This window comes from Pezoporus flaviventris, unplaced genomic scaffold, assembly GCF_033815535.1.
Source record: "Pezoporus flaviventris isolate CSIRO_AGI_PZ_B2104156 unplaced genomic scaffold, CSIRO_AGI_Pfla_v1 ptg000066l, whole genome shotgun sequence".
NCBI classification, from domain to species: Eukaryota; Metazoa; Chordata; class Aves; order Psittaciformes; family Psittacidae; genus Pezoporus; species Pezoporus flaviventris.
This window is the reverse complement of record NW_026892614.1, coordinates 14,133,408-14,148,369: the sequence shown is the minus strand read 5'-3', so window position 1 is coordinate 14,148,369 and position 14,962 is coordinate 14,133,408. Positions and strand designations below refer to the sequence as shown.

Here is a 14,962-nt window from a genome sequence, read left to right as displayed (position 1 = left end):
GTCCAGCTCTTCATTCACCAGTACTCCCAAATCCTTCTTGGCAGGGCTGCTCTTGATCCTTTCATCCCCCAGCCTGTGTTGGTATCAGGGGTTGCCCTGACCCAAGAGCAGGACCCTACATTTGGCCTTGCTGAACTTCAAGCGGTTCACACAGGCCCACTTCTCAAGCTTGTCCAGGTCCCTCTGGCGTGTCCCATCCCATCCCTCAGGCGTATCAACCACACCACTCAGATTGGTGTCATCAGCAAACTTGCTGAGAGTGTACTCAATCCCAGTGTCTATATCATTGATGAAGATGTTAAACAGTACTGGTCCCAGTACAGACCTCTGAGGGACACCATTTATCACTGATTTCCATCTGGACATGGAGTTGTTGACTGCTACCCTCTGGATGTGAGCATCCAGCCAATTCTTCATCTATCGAACAGTCTATCCATCAAATCCATATGTCTCCAACTGAGAGAGAAGGATGTTGTGAGGGACTGTGTCAAAGACCTTACAGAAGTCCAGATAGACAGGCAACATCCATAGCTCTTCTCTTGTCCACTAATACAGTCACTCCAATATAGAAGGCAACTACATTGGTGAGGCAAGACTTGCCCTTTCTGGAAGCCATGATGGGTGTCTCAAATCACGTCCCTATCCTCTGTGTGACTTAGCGTAATTTCTAGGAGGATCTGTTCCATGATCTTCCAAGGCACAGATTTGCAGGAACAATGAGGATGAAAGGTACCTAAACAGACCTAAACTGTTTTCTTAAACACTTTGCTCAACCTGTTCTCAAAGGTTTTTAATAGCATTAGAGTCTTCTGTTCCTGCATATTCTTCCAGTATTACAGAAGTCATGCTAGTTTTTAAGAATATAGACAGGTCCAATTTTGCATGCTGTGAGCGAAAGGAAAAGGAAAGTACTCTGAACATGACAGGTCCCATGAACAGGTCTTTCAAGCTCCACCTCATCTTACCCTTGAAGCTAGTCATTTATTTATCACCCTAATTTATTCTTATGAAGATCAGGAAGCATGAAATGATGACTAAGACATAACCTCTATCACAATAACATCTGAGAGGCTAAAATCTAACAATAGATTTCCTTTGGACCGTGATACTGTGCTCTCATGCACTTGTCTCCAGTGGGGAAAAACAACTAGGCAGAAATAAGTTTCCACAAGACTATTAAAGCTAATGAGTTAAAAACCTGACCTAGTTGACTGTCACGGTTAAAAATATAATGCCTAGACCTAATTTCATTGAAGCGCATGTGATTTCATAAGACTACATATCCTGTAAGAGTGTACTTCACTTGAACAGCTATTTCATGGGTCTATCCATGCCTTGAATGCGCATGTGAAGCCCTTGTGTTTTATCGTGTGTTTAACTTGGAAACTATCATCAACAGAAAGCACTTTGTTTTCTTGTTTTAGGAGGATGATTGGAAATCCAAACTGTTTCCATTATTTGTGCTTCCCAGAAAAAAAAAAACAGCTTTTGCTTAGCTCGTGTGTTGCTTGCTGGTAGGAGCATGCTGAGGACCAAATCCATAAAATAGGTTTCTGGGACAGTAGTACACAGAATGGTTGCCAGTTTTTTTCCAGGAAACATAAGCTGTTGCACAGAGTATTAAAATTAATACAGCTTAACACTACTTCTGCCCTAAATCAAATCAAGATATTAAAGCGACAGAGAAACTTTTGATATATTTATTATACTGATGTTATTTTATTGTGTATTATCTTAAGGTCTTTGGAGTCATTGAAAACATTCCAATTGACTGCAGATAGCTTTTGATCCAGCTACAAGGTTCCTCCACCTATCTGTAATGAACTACAAAATCAAGCTATGCTTCAAACAAAAATCCACAGCAATTGCAGTAGAGTTATTTAAAATACTTTAGAGTATAAATGCTTTACAGCATAAATGACCATTCAACAGGAGATATTACAACCAGCTTTAGGATATAGTGCACGTGGGCATAAACTTACTTACCTCTTTAAGGAGATGATACCTGCATTTGAGCATTTGAAAATCACTGCAAGCCTTTGTTTTAATTATTTGCTATAACAAACAACACCTGAGCTAGTGAGTGTGGAATATTTGCTGGGACAGGCAATAGGAAACTAAATCGAAATTGATTTCCTCTCTGCCACAGACCTGCTACGTATCCCTGGTCAGTCACTTTATTTGTACATCAATCTCCCATCATTGCCCTTAATAAGCTTTCAGGACTGGCAATAAACACCTGCATTTTGGACAGGAGATCTCCAGTGTTTTGCCTAATTATTCTGCAACCCTGAAGCCAAGATTTCTTCTAAGGAACAGAATCACAGAATCATTGAATCATAGGATGGTTTGGGTTAGAAAGGGCCTTAAAGATCATCTAGTTCAAACCCCTCTGCCATGGGCATGGACACCTCCCACTGGACTAGGTTGCTCCAACATCTTTCCTGGAATCCAACACCTTTCTCCCTGCACTCCTCCAGCAATGAGAGAGAAATCCCATATCCCAGAGTGCTGCACTCCTGTCTGCTGATGCCGTGGGTGGGATGTGCAATAATGAGTTTAAATCACAGCAGGGGGGATTTAAGCTAGATCTCAGGAAAAGAACTGCTAACAGTGAGGATAACAAACACCAGCACAGATTGCTGAAGTGCAATTGCTGTCACTAGTGATTTTAGAGAAGGAATAAAATGACTACATTTTGCATGGAGATGGACCACGTGGCTTGCTAAGACCCCTTCCTCTGATGCAAAGAAGAAAAAAATGATCAGGAATGAGAAAAGAATGCAAGTGGCACTTACCTATTGGTGTGAGAATTGCAATGCATGAACCAGCTGCGGTTGTTGTCAACATACATAGCCCATGCCTTGTCGTCCTTGCCTAGCATCATGTCCTTGACAACGTTAATCCTGGCAATGCCAAAGGCTGGATCTGGATGGTTGTCATACCTATCCACATGCAGTTCCCAGTAATGCACACCCTTGGAGAAGGCTGCTGTGCCAAGAACAACCCGGTCATCATAGCTGTTGCAGGTGGCAGTCTGGTTGTCGTTCGACAGCACTATGTCTCTGTGAGCTGAGGAGGGGTCGAAGGTGAACCATGCCACTATGAAATGGGAAAACAAAAGGCAGGATTATAGCAGAACAGGCTGTGTTCAAGGGTTGTCTGCTTCACTTCAATGAGGAGGATGAGATTCTGCCTTCCTAAAGGCCCTGCTGCACTTTCAGGTAATAAAGACAATCTTTCCTTGTTACTGTAGACAGCTACATAAGATTGCTTTGAGCCATTACCCTGCTGGTTTTTAGCTCAGAATTGCTTTATGTTATCTGTGCTTGTTCCTCTGAACAAGGGCAGTGACTTTCTGTTCTGACACAGTAACAAGAAAGTCGTTGAGGAGACAAAAGCTTCTTTATGGTATGGAAACTGCTCACATAGATGAATTGGTTCAGGCTTGCCTTTAATGGAAATGGAATTCCACTGTGTCCATGCTGGTTAGGACTCACTTTAGCAATGGGAGAAAAAGAAAACAAAAACCAAACAAAAAAAACCCACAGAAAATGCTTTTAAAGTATAAATATTTTATACTGGCCTATTTTGGCAACATAGCATGAAAGTGGAAGTGATAATAGCATGCACTTCTCGATTCATTACGATATCATTAATAAAGATGAACTTCTTGTAATGCCCACATGGATGTCAAGTATAATTACAGAGGAACAAGCATGAATTCCCATCTCTGTATTATCAAACCCTGCTGTGAAATTGAAGGAGTACTGAAGAAAAAGGTGAATTCCAAAGATGCATAGAGAAGAGGAGATGGAGTGGCATAAAAATATTCCGTGTCTTCCATAACTGTTTCTGCATGCTAAAACAAATAGGAATCTTAGTTAAACCCCAGACTCCTACAGCCAAATAATATTGCATGATTTGAAAAGTAAAGTGTTACTGATGATGGAAAATAACAAATTGCTAGGAAGAGAGCTCAGTCTCTTTGCACCCTCAGGTCGTGGCCTCTCTGCTCAGATGATCCAAAATCTCCATGCCAGTAAGTGCCAAAGATACTAGTGGGTATAAAGGGATGCAAGTGTCCTGTCACTGACACCTGCAGCTTTTCACTTAGAAACTGGCAAAACCCAACTCACCATCTGACGTCTGTAAAATAACCATCTTGCTGTAAGGACCAACTCCCGATGAGTTGAAAGCTTTGACTCTTGCATTATAGGTACTGTTGAAATGAAGGCCATCGATGGTGCAGAGAGTCTCCTTGCCAACATATACTTCCTAAACATTCAAAAAAAAAAATAAAAAAAGAAAAGAAGAAAGGGACAGAGAGAAAGAGGGGCATAGTTTAACTGTTTCTCTGTGCCTTGTGAACATATGTTAAGACTCCTAAATATAAGCCACAAGTGGACAGCTTCTCATTGCTTCCCAGGATGTAGAAGTTATGCTGTTATAATACAGCCACAGCAGCGGAGATGTCAAGGATAGTTAGCAGTGGAGACACTAAGGTGAAGATGAAGCTGGAAGGGTACAGCAATAAAAAGAAATGAGGAGGGCCATGAAGATGATCAGAGGGCTGAAGCACCTCTCCTATGAGGACAGGCTGAGAGAGTTGGGCTTGTTCAGCCTGGAGGAAAGAAGACTCAGCAGAGACCTGATAGCAGCCTTCCAGTACCTAAAAGGGGACCTACAAGAAAGCTGGAGAGGGACTTTTTACAAGGACATGTAGTGATAGGGAAGGGGGAATGGCTTTAAACTGGAAGAGGGAAGATTTAGATTAGACATTAGGAAGAATTTCTTTACTGTGAAGGTGGTGAGACACTGACAGAGGTTGCCCAGAGAAGCTAGAAGTGTTTAAGGCCAGGTTGGACATGGCTTTGTGCAACTTGTTTTAGCGGAATGTGTTCCTGCTCATGGCAGGAGGGGTGGAACTGAATGAGCTTTAAAGTCCGTTCCAACCCAAACCACTATGATTCTATGAAACACGAAAATATCTTAATTTTTATCTTGCTTTCCTGAATATCTAGTCCAGAACACTGGTTTGGATAGTTGTCCACCATCTGACTTACTGTGGCCATTCTTATATTTATGTAGCACCCAAAAAGGGGGGCATGGAAGAATAAGTAAGCACAGTTTTATTCTGTTGGAAAGGTTGTCTCATGCCTGTGTTAAAATACAAATTCGAAACCTGCAGACATAGACCAAGAAGAAACTGATCTCCTAAAGATTAGGATCACACGCATGACATGATGAAACAGCAACCAGGCAACAGAGACATCATCAAGGTCTGCAAAGATTTATTAAACAGCAAGCACTTGCCTAATATGAAATATTTCAGGAGGAGGAACATCTAAGCAAATGACTGAAGAGGACCAGTCAGATTATTCAGTCTATAAGGAAGGGAAAGAGCCCAGTAACATAAAGTTTGTTGGAAGACTGAACAGAAAATAAGAGAAAAGGAAAAAAATCCTGTCTTGGCAGCAGGTTGAAAGCCACAATTCCTTTCCAACTCCTATTTCTCTGTTTCTGTGAAATCCATAGATTTATGGTAGCAAAGGCCCTAAAGAGCTTATGGCTGTGACTATGCAGACTGCACAGGCTGCAGTTCAGTTAAGACTCTAAAGTATATGCCTATGAGTAGATCTTTTGACTGAGGCTCTTTGATATGAACCTGAAGTGAATTAAATATGTGATGAATAAGAAAGGGATTGCTTAGTTTACAGTGGGTCATGTATTTGTCCACTTTGCTATCATGACGGCTGCTACAAAGAACAGAAACTCTTGGGTCCTGAATTAGCTGATAATCTTTCATCGAGAAAAGAAGAGCTTAATTTAGAATAGCTTAATTTATTTTTTGATGTTATAACTGATGCTCTCCGTGAAAAAAAAATTGTAGAACTCTCACGTTTTCTAATCCATTTTATATTTTTACCACTGTTCACATCTTGCATTTATTCAGACAGATGCTCTCTGCTACAATGGAAGATAAAAAACATTCTTTAAATCCACCCATCAAATACTGATAAAGTGCAGTTGGTGTAATTGCTTTTAGATATATAATCCTTCATGAAAAGGTTCAGCAAACTCTTATTGAAATGGCATTGCCAAGAAGCCTGCAGTTTATTGTTCAGTGGGTAAAACTGAGGGTCTATCTACCACAGCAAGCAAAGCCTTCCCCTAAGAAGCTGTCACCCTAGATTCAAAAAGGCACCTTTTCCCACCTAAAGTAGTGAAGACCAGCCTCTTCAAAACCCATGTGAAACGATACTTGGACCAGGGAACTGAAGAGACCTGCCAGAAACACAGTGCCCTCTTCAAAATGTCCTGCTAATATCGCTGTCTCTTCTTATTAGGTGCCTTTGCTGGCTATGGGTGTAGTGGTTTGGCACAAGGAGGCAGTTCCTTAAGTGGACCCATGCCAGGCCATTTTCAGCTTGAGAAACCTTTAGGTTTCCAGTGAGAAGCTCCCAAAGAAATGCCATCACATGTTTTTGGCACAATTTCCCATTTGTGAAGAGAGCAGCTGTACTCCACAATAATCTCCAGATGCTTTTAAAGCACTAGCCCCTAGGGAATGCACTGGGCCAACCTGGTCCTGGAGCAACAGGAGCATGAAGCCTGCCTGAGAAGGAAGGGACACAGCTTCTAGAAGGACATGGCTGGCAGAAAGCTGACTGAATTATTTCTGTAGTTTGTTTATTAGGCCATGTTGAGAAAGCAATGGGAGCCTATAAGTATCCTGTAGCTGCAGCCAGGAGCAAGCAGTCTGGAAGAAGAGCACTCAGGATGCCATCCCATATTTACCAACACCATCATGGTGTGCCTGTGGAAAGCTTCTATGAGCCTGGTCTCATCCACTCCCAGAGAAAAGATTTAGAAATACCGTATTTTTATGCAGGATCCCATTTTTATTCATAAAATCAGGAAAAACTGAGTTGCACTTCTGAACCGAGAATCTCAGCCATTGAAATGGACAGACAAGAGTAGGGGTTTTAAAGAAATCTCTGTTTTGTGGAAGAAACCACTTCCAAGTCTTGTAGGCTAGTATGGGATTTTCTGTTCTGGTACACCCCAGGGGGACCTCAAGGCTGTCTTTGCCAGAGCCCTGATAATAACCTCAGCCAAACTTCCCACCCAAGTTTGGTGTCCTTCTAATAAGCAGCATCTGCACTGCTTTCTACATCCACGTGATGGAAGTGGGGATGTTTTGACAACCCATATTTCCCTACCCCATCTCCCAACCCTCAGACAGACACAAATCCATATCCTGGGGAAACTCAGATAGAAAGAAACACAAATGCTGAAAGAAATCCTCACTCGGAATTGGCCTCCATCTCCATCATCAAGTTCCAAGATATAACCCTCCACCGGGTTGTGGGTCAAGGGTGGCATCCTCCAGGCCAATGTCACACTGTTGTTTCTGGTGCAACACTTCTCCAGCTGCAGTAATGGGACGGGTGGCACTGTAACAGGAACTGGGTACAGATTAGTGTAACTCTGCCCTTCCCCATCAGTCTGTGCCTTGAGCAGTGTGGCAACAGCTCACCTCCCTCTCCTTGCAGGGGAGTCAATATTCATTAGGAAAAGGGTCTGTTCTCCTCCTTGAAACAAAAGGCAGTATAAATGATACAACAAAACATCATTACTTGGTTAGACAAATCATTTGGCTGAAACATGTAAACAGAAACATATCTGGACATGCTTTTGGTGCCTCATAAGAACTATAGTCTGGGGATCTCCTGTCTGGTTCCCCTCCCAGGGGTCACTGGCTGGAAAAGCTTTCTCTCACCCTAGAGCACTTTGCTTCTGCTGTCCCCCAAAGGAAAGAGGGAGCAATGGTGGCAGGTGTTGCCTTGGGCCATGGAGCAGCATGGGGGGTGCAGCGCTGCCAGGAAGCCCAGCTCATTAATGAAAAATAGGGTTATAAACCAACCTCCAAGCACAGTGGCAAGATAGAGCCTGAATTCCACTGACAGCAGGAAAACAGTTCTTCACAATAGGGTTTGGTTTTGTTTGTTTGTTTGTTTGTTTTAAATCTAATTTAACACCACTCACCCAGTTTTCAATCAAAACCACCTCGGATGTGGTATCTTTATGGCAGCTGTACTTAAAAAAAATGGTTGAAGAAGATGGTTCAATTTGCAAATTTTACTGAACTAAAAAACTGAACTAAATCCCTTGATTCAGGTAGAAAAATGAGACTGCTTGTGGCTCCCAGAAAACTGCAAGTGCAAAGTTATCTACCAACATCCCTTTTGGATGACTTTCTTAGGAGAAAGACCAAGAGACTATTGACCAGACCAGCATCTTTAAAACAAAGCAAAAAAAAAACCACAATAAAACATCCATTACACAGTGAAAATCCAGTCTTCTGGAGATGTATCTTACACACGGCTGAAATTGCACAGGTCAAGTGGGGATGTAAGTGATGCATAGACCCCGCCGTATCTTCTGCCCAAGGCTGAATTTTACCAGTCAGGATCATTTCTGCAGAGCTCAACCATGTCTTACAAGGAAGTGAATGCTCTGAGCATTCATTGACTTAGCTCTTAACAATGTCAGTTTGCTCTTCTTTTATCTACTCTGCTTTGAGCTTCTAGTTTATTTTCCTCCCTCTGTCTGAGTGAGAGCTAAGCCCTTGAGCTGTTCCTTTTGTCCTATTTTACCTCTCTGGATAAAAGAGGACTGTTTGCGTTTTGTGTAGCAAGCAGTCTGTGGGAAAATGGATGCTGCTGTGTGACAGGGCTAAAGCTGCACCCCCACTTTGGCAGTGACACAAAAGTCAACATCACACGTGATAAACAGTGCAGAAGCTACCGTGGCTTTCTGCTAGCATTATCCATCACTGCAGTGAATGCAGATGGTTGGTAGCACAGAAGAATAACTGTGGTCTAAGCCAAAATAGCTTTATAAATTAGCCCTTGAAAGTTTTTCTGTGGAAAGGGAAAAAGAAAACCACCTTGTTCCTATGGTTGATATTTGATGATGATTCAGAAGGTGCCATAAATAAAAACCTGTTTGCTTTTCCACATGGAAAGTTCAGTCTTTTCTCTAGGAGACCGTGTGTCTGGAGAAGTTAACAGAAATGTGACAAGAGTCAAAAACCTGAAAAGGAGGAGTTCAGAGGTAATAGGATTTTTTAAGTGAACCACTGTAAGTTTAGGGTTTTGTCTGTGTTTGTTAGCATCAGTATTTCCAGTGATTGATAAGCATGGGAGAAGATTGGGCTGTATCTTCCATCCACACTCCTGCCACTTTACCTAACCAGTTAACCCTCCCAGGAGGCATGCACTGGGTCCTCCCTGTTTTGAGACTCCCCCTGGCAAAACTGGATGAGAACCTAATTCTCAAAGTTTATAAAGTACAAAACACCCCATCACCTCTGACTAAACCACTAACCTCTCCAACTCCCTGCAAGTCTCCTAGAAATACTACCTGGAGGCATTCAGGGACTATTTACACAAAGCACAATGCCAAAAAAAAAGGATCAGAATTTTTTGGGGAGGGTAGGTACATGTTTTAGGAGTCCCTTTTTACTATGGAAACAGGAATGCCATCTAGGACATGGACAGTGGGATTGAGTGTGCCCTCAGCAAGTTTGCCGATGACACCAAGCTGTGTGGTTCAGTTGATACGCTGGAGGGAAGGAATGCCATCCAGAGGGACCTTGACATACTTGTGAGGTGGGGTGATGCCAACCTCATGAAGTTTAACCATGCCAAGTGCAAGGTCCTACACCTGGGTCGGAGCATTCCCAGGCACAGCTACAGGTTGGGCAGAGAAGAGATTCAGAGCAGCCCTGTGGAGAAGGACTTGGGGGTGCTGGTCGATGAGAAAATGAACATAAGCTGCATGGAGACCTCGTAGCAGCCTTCTAGTATCTGAAGGGGGCCTATAGGGATGCTGGGAAGGGACTCTTCATTAGAGACTGTAGTGACAGGACAAGGGGTAACGGGTTAAAACTTAAACAGGGGAAGTTTAGGTTGGATATAAGAAGGAAATTCTTTCCTGTTAGGGTGGTGAGGCACTGGAATGGGTTCCCCAGGGCAGTTGTGAATGCTCCATCCCTGGCAGTGTTCAAGACCAGGTTGGACGAGGCCTTGGGTGATATGGTTTAGTGTGAGGTGTCCCTGCCCACAGCAGGGGGGTTGGAACTAGATGATCTTAAGGTCCTTTCCAACCCTAACGATTCTATGATTCTATGTTTTCATACAGTAAAGCACTGTTGTTCCCACCTCCCATGGGCAGTTTGAATTTTGGCCCTACATGTGAGAGTCACATCTACTACAGGGAAGTTCCTGGGCTTCTTTACTGTGTCACTGGACATTTAAATTTATCAGCTTCCTACTGCCCTTGGGCAGGCACTGCACAACCTGCAGTAGCTGAAGGAGAGGTAAGAAGCTCCTACCAGGCAGCTGTGCAGCTTTGCTGGATGGCACTTGCTGTGGCTGCCCTTCTGCCTCGTCATGTGGATGCAGATGGGCAGAGATTTGCTTTGGTCTCAGATTCCCTCTGGGAGAAGAAAAGGTGAATACTTGTAAAAGTCATAGGAAAGTGTGAAGTGAGTTGAATAATTTGGACACTGGCATATACTTCATAGTGAAGGGCAATGGGACAGGACTAAGAAAAGAAAAATACAGGCTAAGTGTCAGGAAAAAAAGAAGACTCAGATGTTAAATTACGGTGCTGTCCCACTTCTTGTTTAACTAAAGGTCCTCTAGAGAGGTTTTGAAGGAAAAGATTAAAAATATAAAGGGACAAATGATGCTGCATTGGCACAGCAAGATCTATTAATGAGTCTGAATGATATCCTGCTATTTAAAAGTGCTGCATGCACTTAGCTAAAAAATGTGATACTGATGTCTCATGTCAACTCAGCAGTTTCATAAACGCATTGCTCAATGTGTCTCACAGCTGATCTCTCAGGATAGAGTAGGGCTGCTCCAAGATGCTGTCTGCTATTTGTCCTCTTGACAAGCAAGTTGTGCAAGGATGCCCTCCACTTTTCCAGGTTAGTTTTTAGAGGACTAAGTGCAGTGAAAGGACGGGACCCTCAGAAACGTGAAAACCTCCTCCAAAACTGCCATATGAACCCTCACATAGCATGAGTCACTGCTGTAGGAAGTACCCTACAAATAGTGTTACAGAGAGAGAAGGAAAGACCACAGGCAAAGATGTGTGTCCATGACACAATGCAAACAGAACCAGGGACAAAGCCTACAAAGGAACGGTTACTCTTTCATTGTCAGGGCTGTGCAGCTCATGGCTGGAAATGCAAAGATCTGCAACAAGAGATGTGTCATAGACTGGTTTGCAGAAGGAGTCACTCCTGACAAAGAGAAGTAGCATATCAGTGAGTATTCAGAGGTGGTATACAGAAGTAGAGAGAAACTGTATTTTTTCCTGCTTTGTACCTAGTCTCTGTTTTGCATCAAAAGAAGGTTGTATGACAATGACAGTTCCAGCTGTTTGAACAAAACAAAACTGGAACACGTATTTGCCTGTGCCCCTAGTTTGAACTGAGGAACTGTGCTATATGCATTCAGCCAGCCATCAAAGAGGACAGGAATTTTGTGCCAAGGCACTCAGAAAAAGCAGTATAGAGGAGAAAACTTGGACAGAAGAAAGGGATCTGAGAAAGCTTATAATGCCAGCAATTACTAGAGCTGTGTATGTGTCTCAGCATGTCAGCTACCCTGGTGAGCATGAGGCTCTTGCCAAAGGGCTATCAGTAAGACCCTTTGGTCAACATAACTGCTTAAATGTTACTTCTGCATCAATCATATTTCTGCACACTTAATTTGTTACTAGATTGCTTTTTCTTTCTATAAAAAAAAGATCTTTATTTATTGAAATAAGCTTTAGATAAGGGCTTATAGAGTCCACCAGTAAGGTACATGAACAAGTCATCAAAGCAAATGCAATGTGATTTGTTCTCATTTTCATTCTTCTTTGTCTACCACAGTGAATCAATGTTTACTTACAAGCATGCTTTCACTCTAAATGACCCATGCAAGCTCACTGAGGTTGAATGAGGCCAAAGTTTGGAAAAAAATAGAGACATTCACTCATGCACTAAGCATCGATAACAATAGTACAGACCTTATATTGCAAAGCTTTTGGAACAAAGCAGCTTGCAGATGGAAAGGTCATGCTGGTCCTATTCTCCTAGGCTTCCCTTAAACTCCCTTTGCAGATAGTCTCGTATGTCTTTAATGCATTTACTCTTGTCAGATGAACCAGTATAGTGACTTAATATCACTCCCCTTGACACCCAACATTTGGCAAAGACTGATGACCTGTTGGTCTGCTAGGGTAGATAGGATTGGAGAAAGAGGGGCATATGTGAAGGGACACATAGATTTTTCTTTCTAAAATCGGGGGCTAAGAAATATACAAATTCTGATGGCAATAAATAGCAAAACATCACCTGAAACACCAGCTTCTCCTCACGGTCAGCAAACTGGTGCTCCCAGTAAGTCTGGTGCTCACTGCTGAAATGGTGAGTTCTCTGTTGTACCTGTATCTCTAGATGCAAGACCACTACGCATGAGAAGATAATGCAGGGCTAGTTGAGGCCACAGAGGCAAAATTTAGGAAAAAAAGTGCCAAATTTCCAGACTAAGTAGTGCAAATGCATATAGATTCAATGACATAAACTGAAAAAATATAAATACACCTTTATAGACTAAACAATTCTCAATACCTGTGAATGTAAGCTTGGGACGCGTTAGTGGCTTGTTCTGCTTGGGCACACAGAGATGAAAGGGGAAATAATGCCATCCCTTATGCATCTTCAGGAATTGCAGCCAGGTTAATGCCATTTCCACCATACTTGCATGGTGTGTACATGGTCACACCAGTTGTGTTGATCAACTGGATGGGACATGCAACAGGCAGTCCCTGGTCAAGGCCAAGATAGATCAAGGAAAAGCCCTTCATGTGGGCTAGCTGTTAAGGTGCCTCTGGGGAGCAAAGCCCAATGGTGTTCAAGCAGTCCTGTCCTCTCTTCTGCTCTTCAGATTGTGTCTAGCTTAGTAACAGAGCTTCACTGTGATCATATGATAAATGAGAGTGTAGCAAACAGCACTATCTTTCATAAAGCTCCAGTGAATCTGGCTCAATTAAAGTCTCATAAGTCTTCAAGCTTAAAGACAGATGAATGTCCAAAAGCCAAATACCTAAGCTGCTCTCACCTCAACTGGCCTCTGGTTAATTAGCAATCTAACTGGATAGTTTAACTGCATTTTTATACTTTCGGGAAGGAGAGTGGTGGAAGATTAGTATTAAATATATTGAACAATTAATATGGTCAACATGAAATCTAAACTGAATAAAAAAGACAAGTGCAGACAGTGTTTGGAGAAGTTTCATCAGTGACACTCTTTTTCTCTTGACTCTGCTTTCCTGGCTGTCAACATTTCAAAGGAAAAGTCTGCAGGTGTTTTTTGAGTAACTTTACCACAGCCTGTTTATGCCAAGATGCAAACCATTCTCTGTGAGCAGACTTTGGCTCTTAACGCTTTATCCATTGTTTCTCCACATATTCATCTCTCAAATTATCCACCCTAATTACTTCATCTTGGGTCCCGTAGGTTCAGAATTAGGCCCAGGGAGAACAGATAAACTGAACAGAAATCTTTATGCTTGCTTGGAGTCAAAAAAAAAAAGGAAATCCGACATCACAACACTATTATCCTTAACTCATTCATTGGCTTCTGGCAGCCTCTACCCTGTCACCCGATGTATAATTAAGGCTTGAATCAGCACTGGGGGAAGCTAATGGCATCATTCCCAGGGACCACAACGGTCTTCAAATCTAGCTGGTCTATGGATCTATCTAATTCTGATGCAGTTCTCATCCTGCTCCATATAAAACCAAGCTTATTACAAGTGCATGCTGTTAGTATCTTTTTTCTTTGCCAGTGGCATTTACTGTTCATCAGCTTCTGCTTTTAAATGCTTTTGAAAATCTTCTTTCCCCTTAGTATGTCCCTTGGAATTATTCAGATACCTGGAATCAAGGAAAGATTTAGCCATGGAGTTACTTTCCCCTTGGGAATCTCTGCCTCATTATTTGTTTTAAGCTGGGCACTGTTTACAGCACAGTCCAGATATAAGTCAAAGGGTTGGGTTTTTTTTCCCTATTCAAGCATGTGTGTGTGGGGAATATTTATTTACTACTTCAGCTGTTTCTAACAAGATTGGGGTAATTGGTATTTTGAATTAACCGTGTTAAATGAAAGAATGCTGTAGAATGGCATAAGCTTTCATGCAGCTGATGTCTTTTTAATCTTCAAAGCTGATAAACAGCCCTTCTCTGAAGAATTTATAGATATTCTCAAATCTTTAACGGCACCTGGTATCTCTGATGAGCTTGTTCAGTGAGGTGAGCACACCTTTTTAGGAAACACCCAGTAACCCGAATTTGCTTGAAAACCTTTTACAACCACCCAGAAATTTCAAGTCACTCCTTTCTCTTCTCTTGGCGCCCCTGTCCCTCCCGGCACCAATTCGACATATGCATGAAAACAAGAAAAAAGAAAACAATAAAAGCTCACCCCTACATTTCATCTGAATAAAATCCAGCTGGTGAATTGACTGCAGCAAAGGTTCACTATCCAGAGTCAAGTCAAACTCAGCAGACACTTTTGGCTCCAAGGCTCCTTTGACCCACTGTTCCTGAGATACCTGAACACGCTTGATTAAAGCATCTGAAATCTGAAAGAGAGTTATCAGGCTTAGGTATTTATATTATTTATAATGAAATGGCAGATGCACACATTAAAAGTGACAGAATGTCTGGGAGATACAGCACAAAGAAAGCAGGAATACCACAGAACAACTGCTGAGATGGGATTTGGTTATTTTGGTGTAAGGTCCATTTGTGTTGCATCCTTTCATCTCATCTTTTCAAAACAAATCTCATCTTAGGGTAGGAAAGTAAAAATCACATTTATAAAGC

General features: G+C 42.2%; 1 protein-coding gene across 4 annotated transcripts in view; it reads right to left on the bottom strand.

The window, feature by feature from the left end:
• TRIM67 (tripartite motif containing 67) overlaps positions 1-14,962 on the bottom strand; it is a 41,935-nt gene that overhangs the window by 12,307 nt on the left and 14,666 nt on the right. Inside the window, exons 5-8 of one of the 4 annotated variants that reach the window (XM_061471323.1) lie at positions 14,559-14,718; positions 7,315-7,472; positions 4,140-4,278; positions 2,799-3,102 (exon numbers count right to left, since the gene is read on the bottom strand). In XM_061471323.1, coding sequence (XP_061327307.1) covers positions 2,799-3,102; positions 4,140-4,278; positions 7,315-7,472; positions 14,559-14,718 — 761 coding nt within the window. The remainder of the gene's footprint in view (positions 1-2,798; positions 3,103-4,139; positions 4,279-7,314; positions 7,473-14,558; positions 14,719-14,962) is intronic. The other 3 variants (XM_061471325.1, XM_061471324.1, XM_061471327.1) reach the window with 3 other exon arrangements.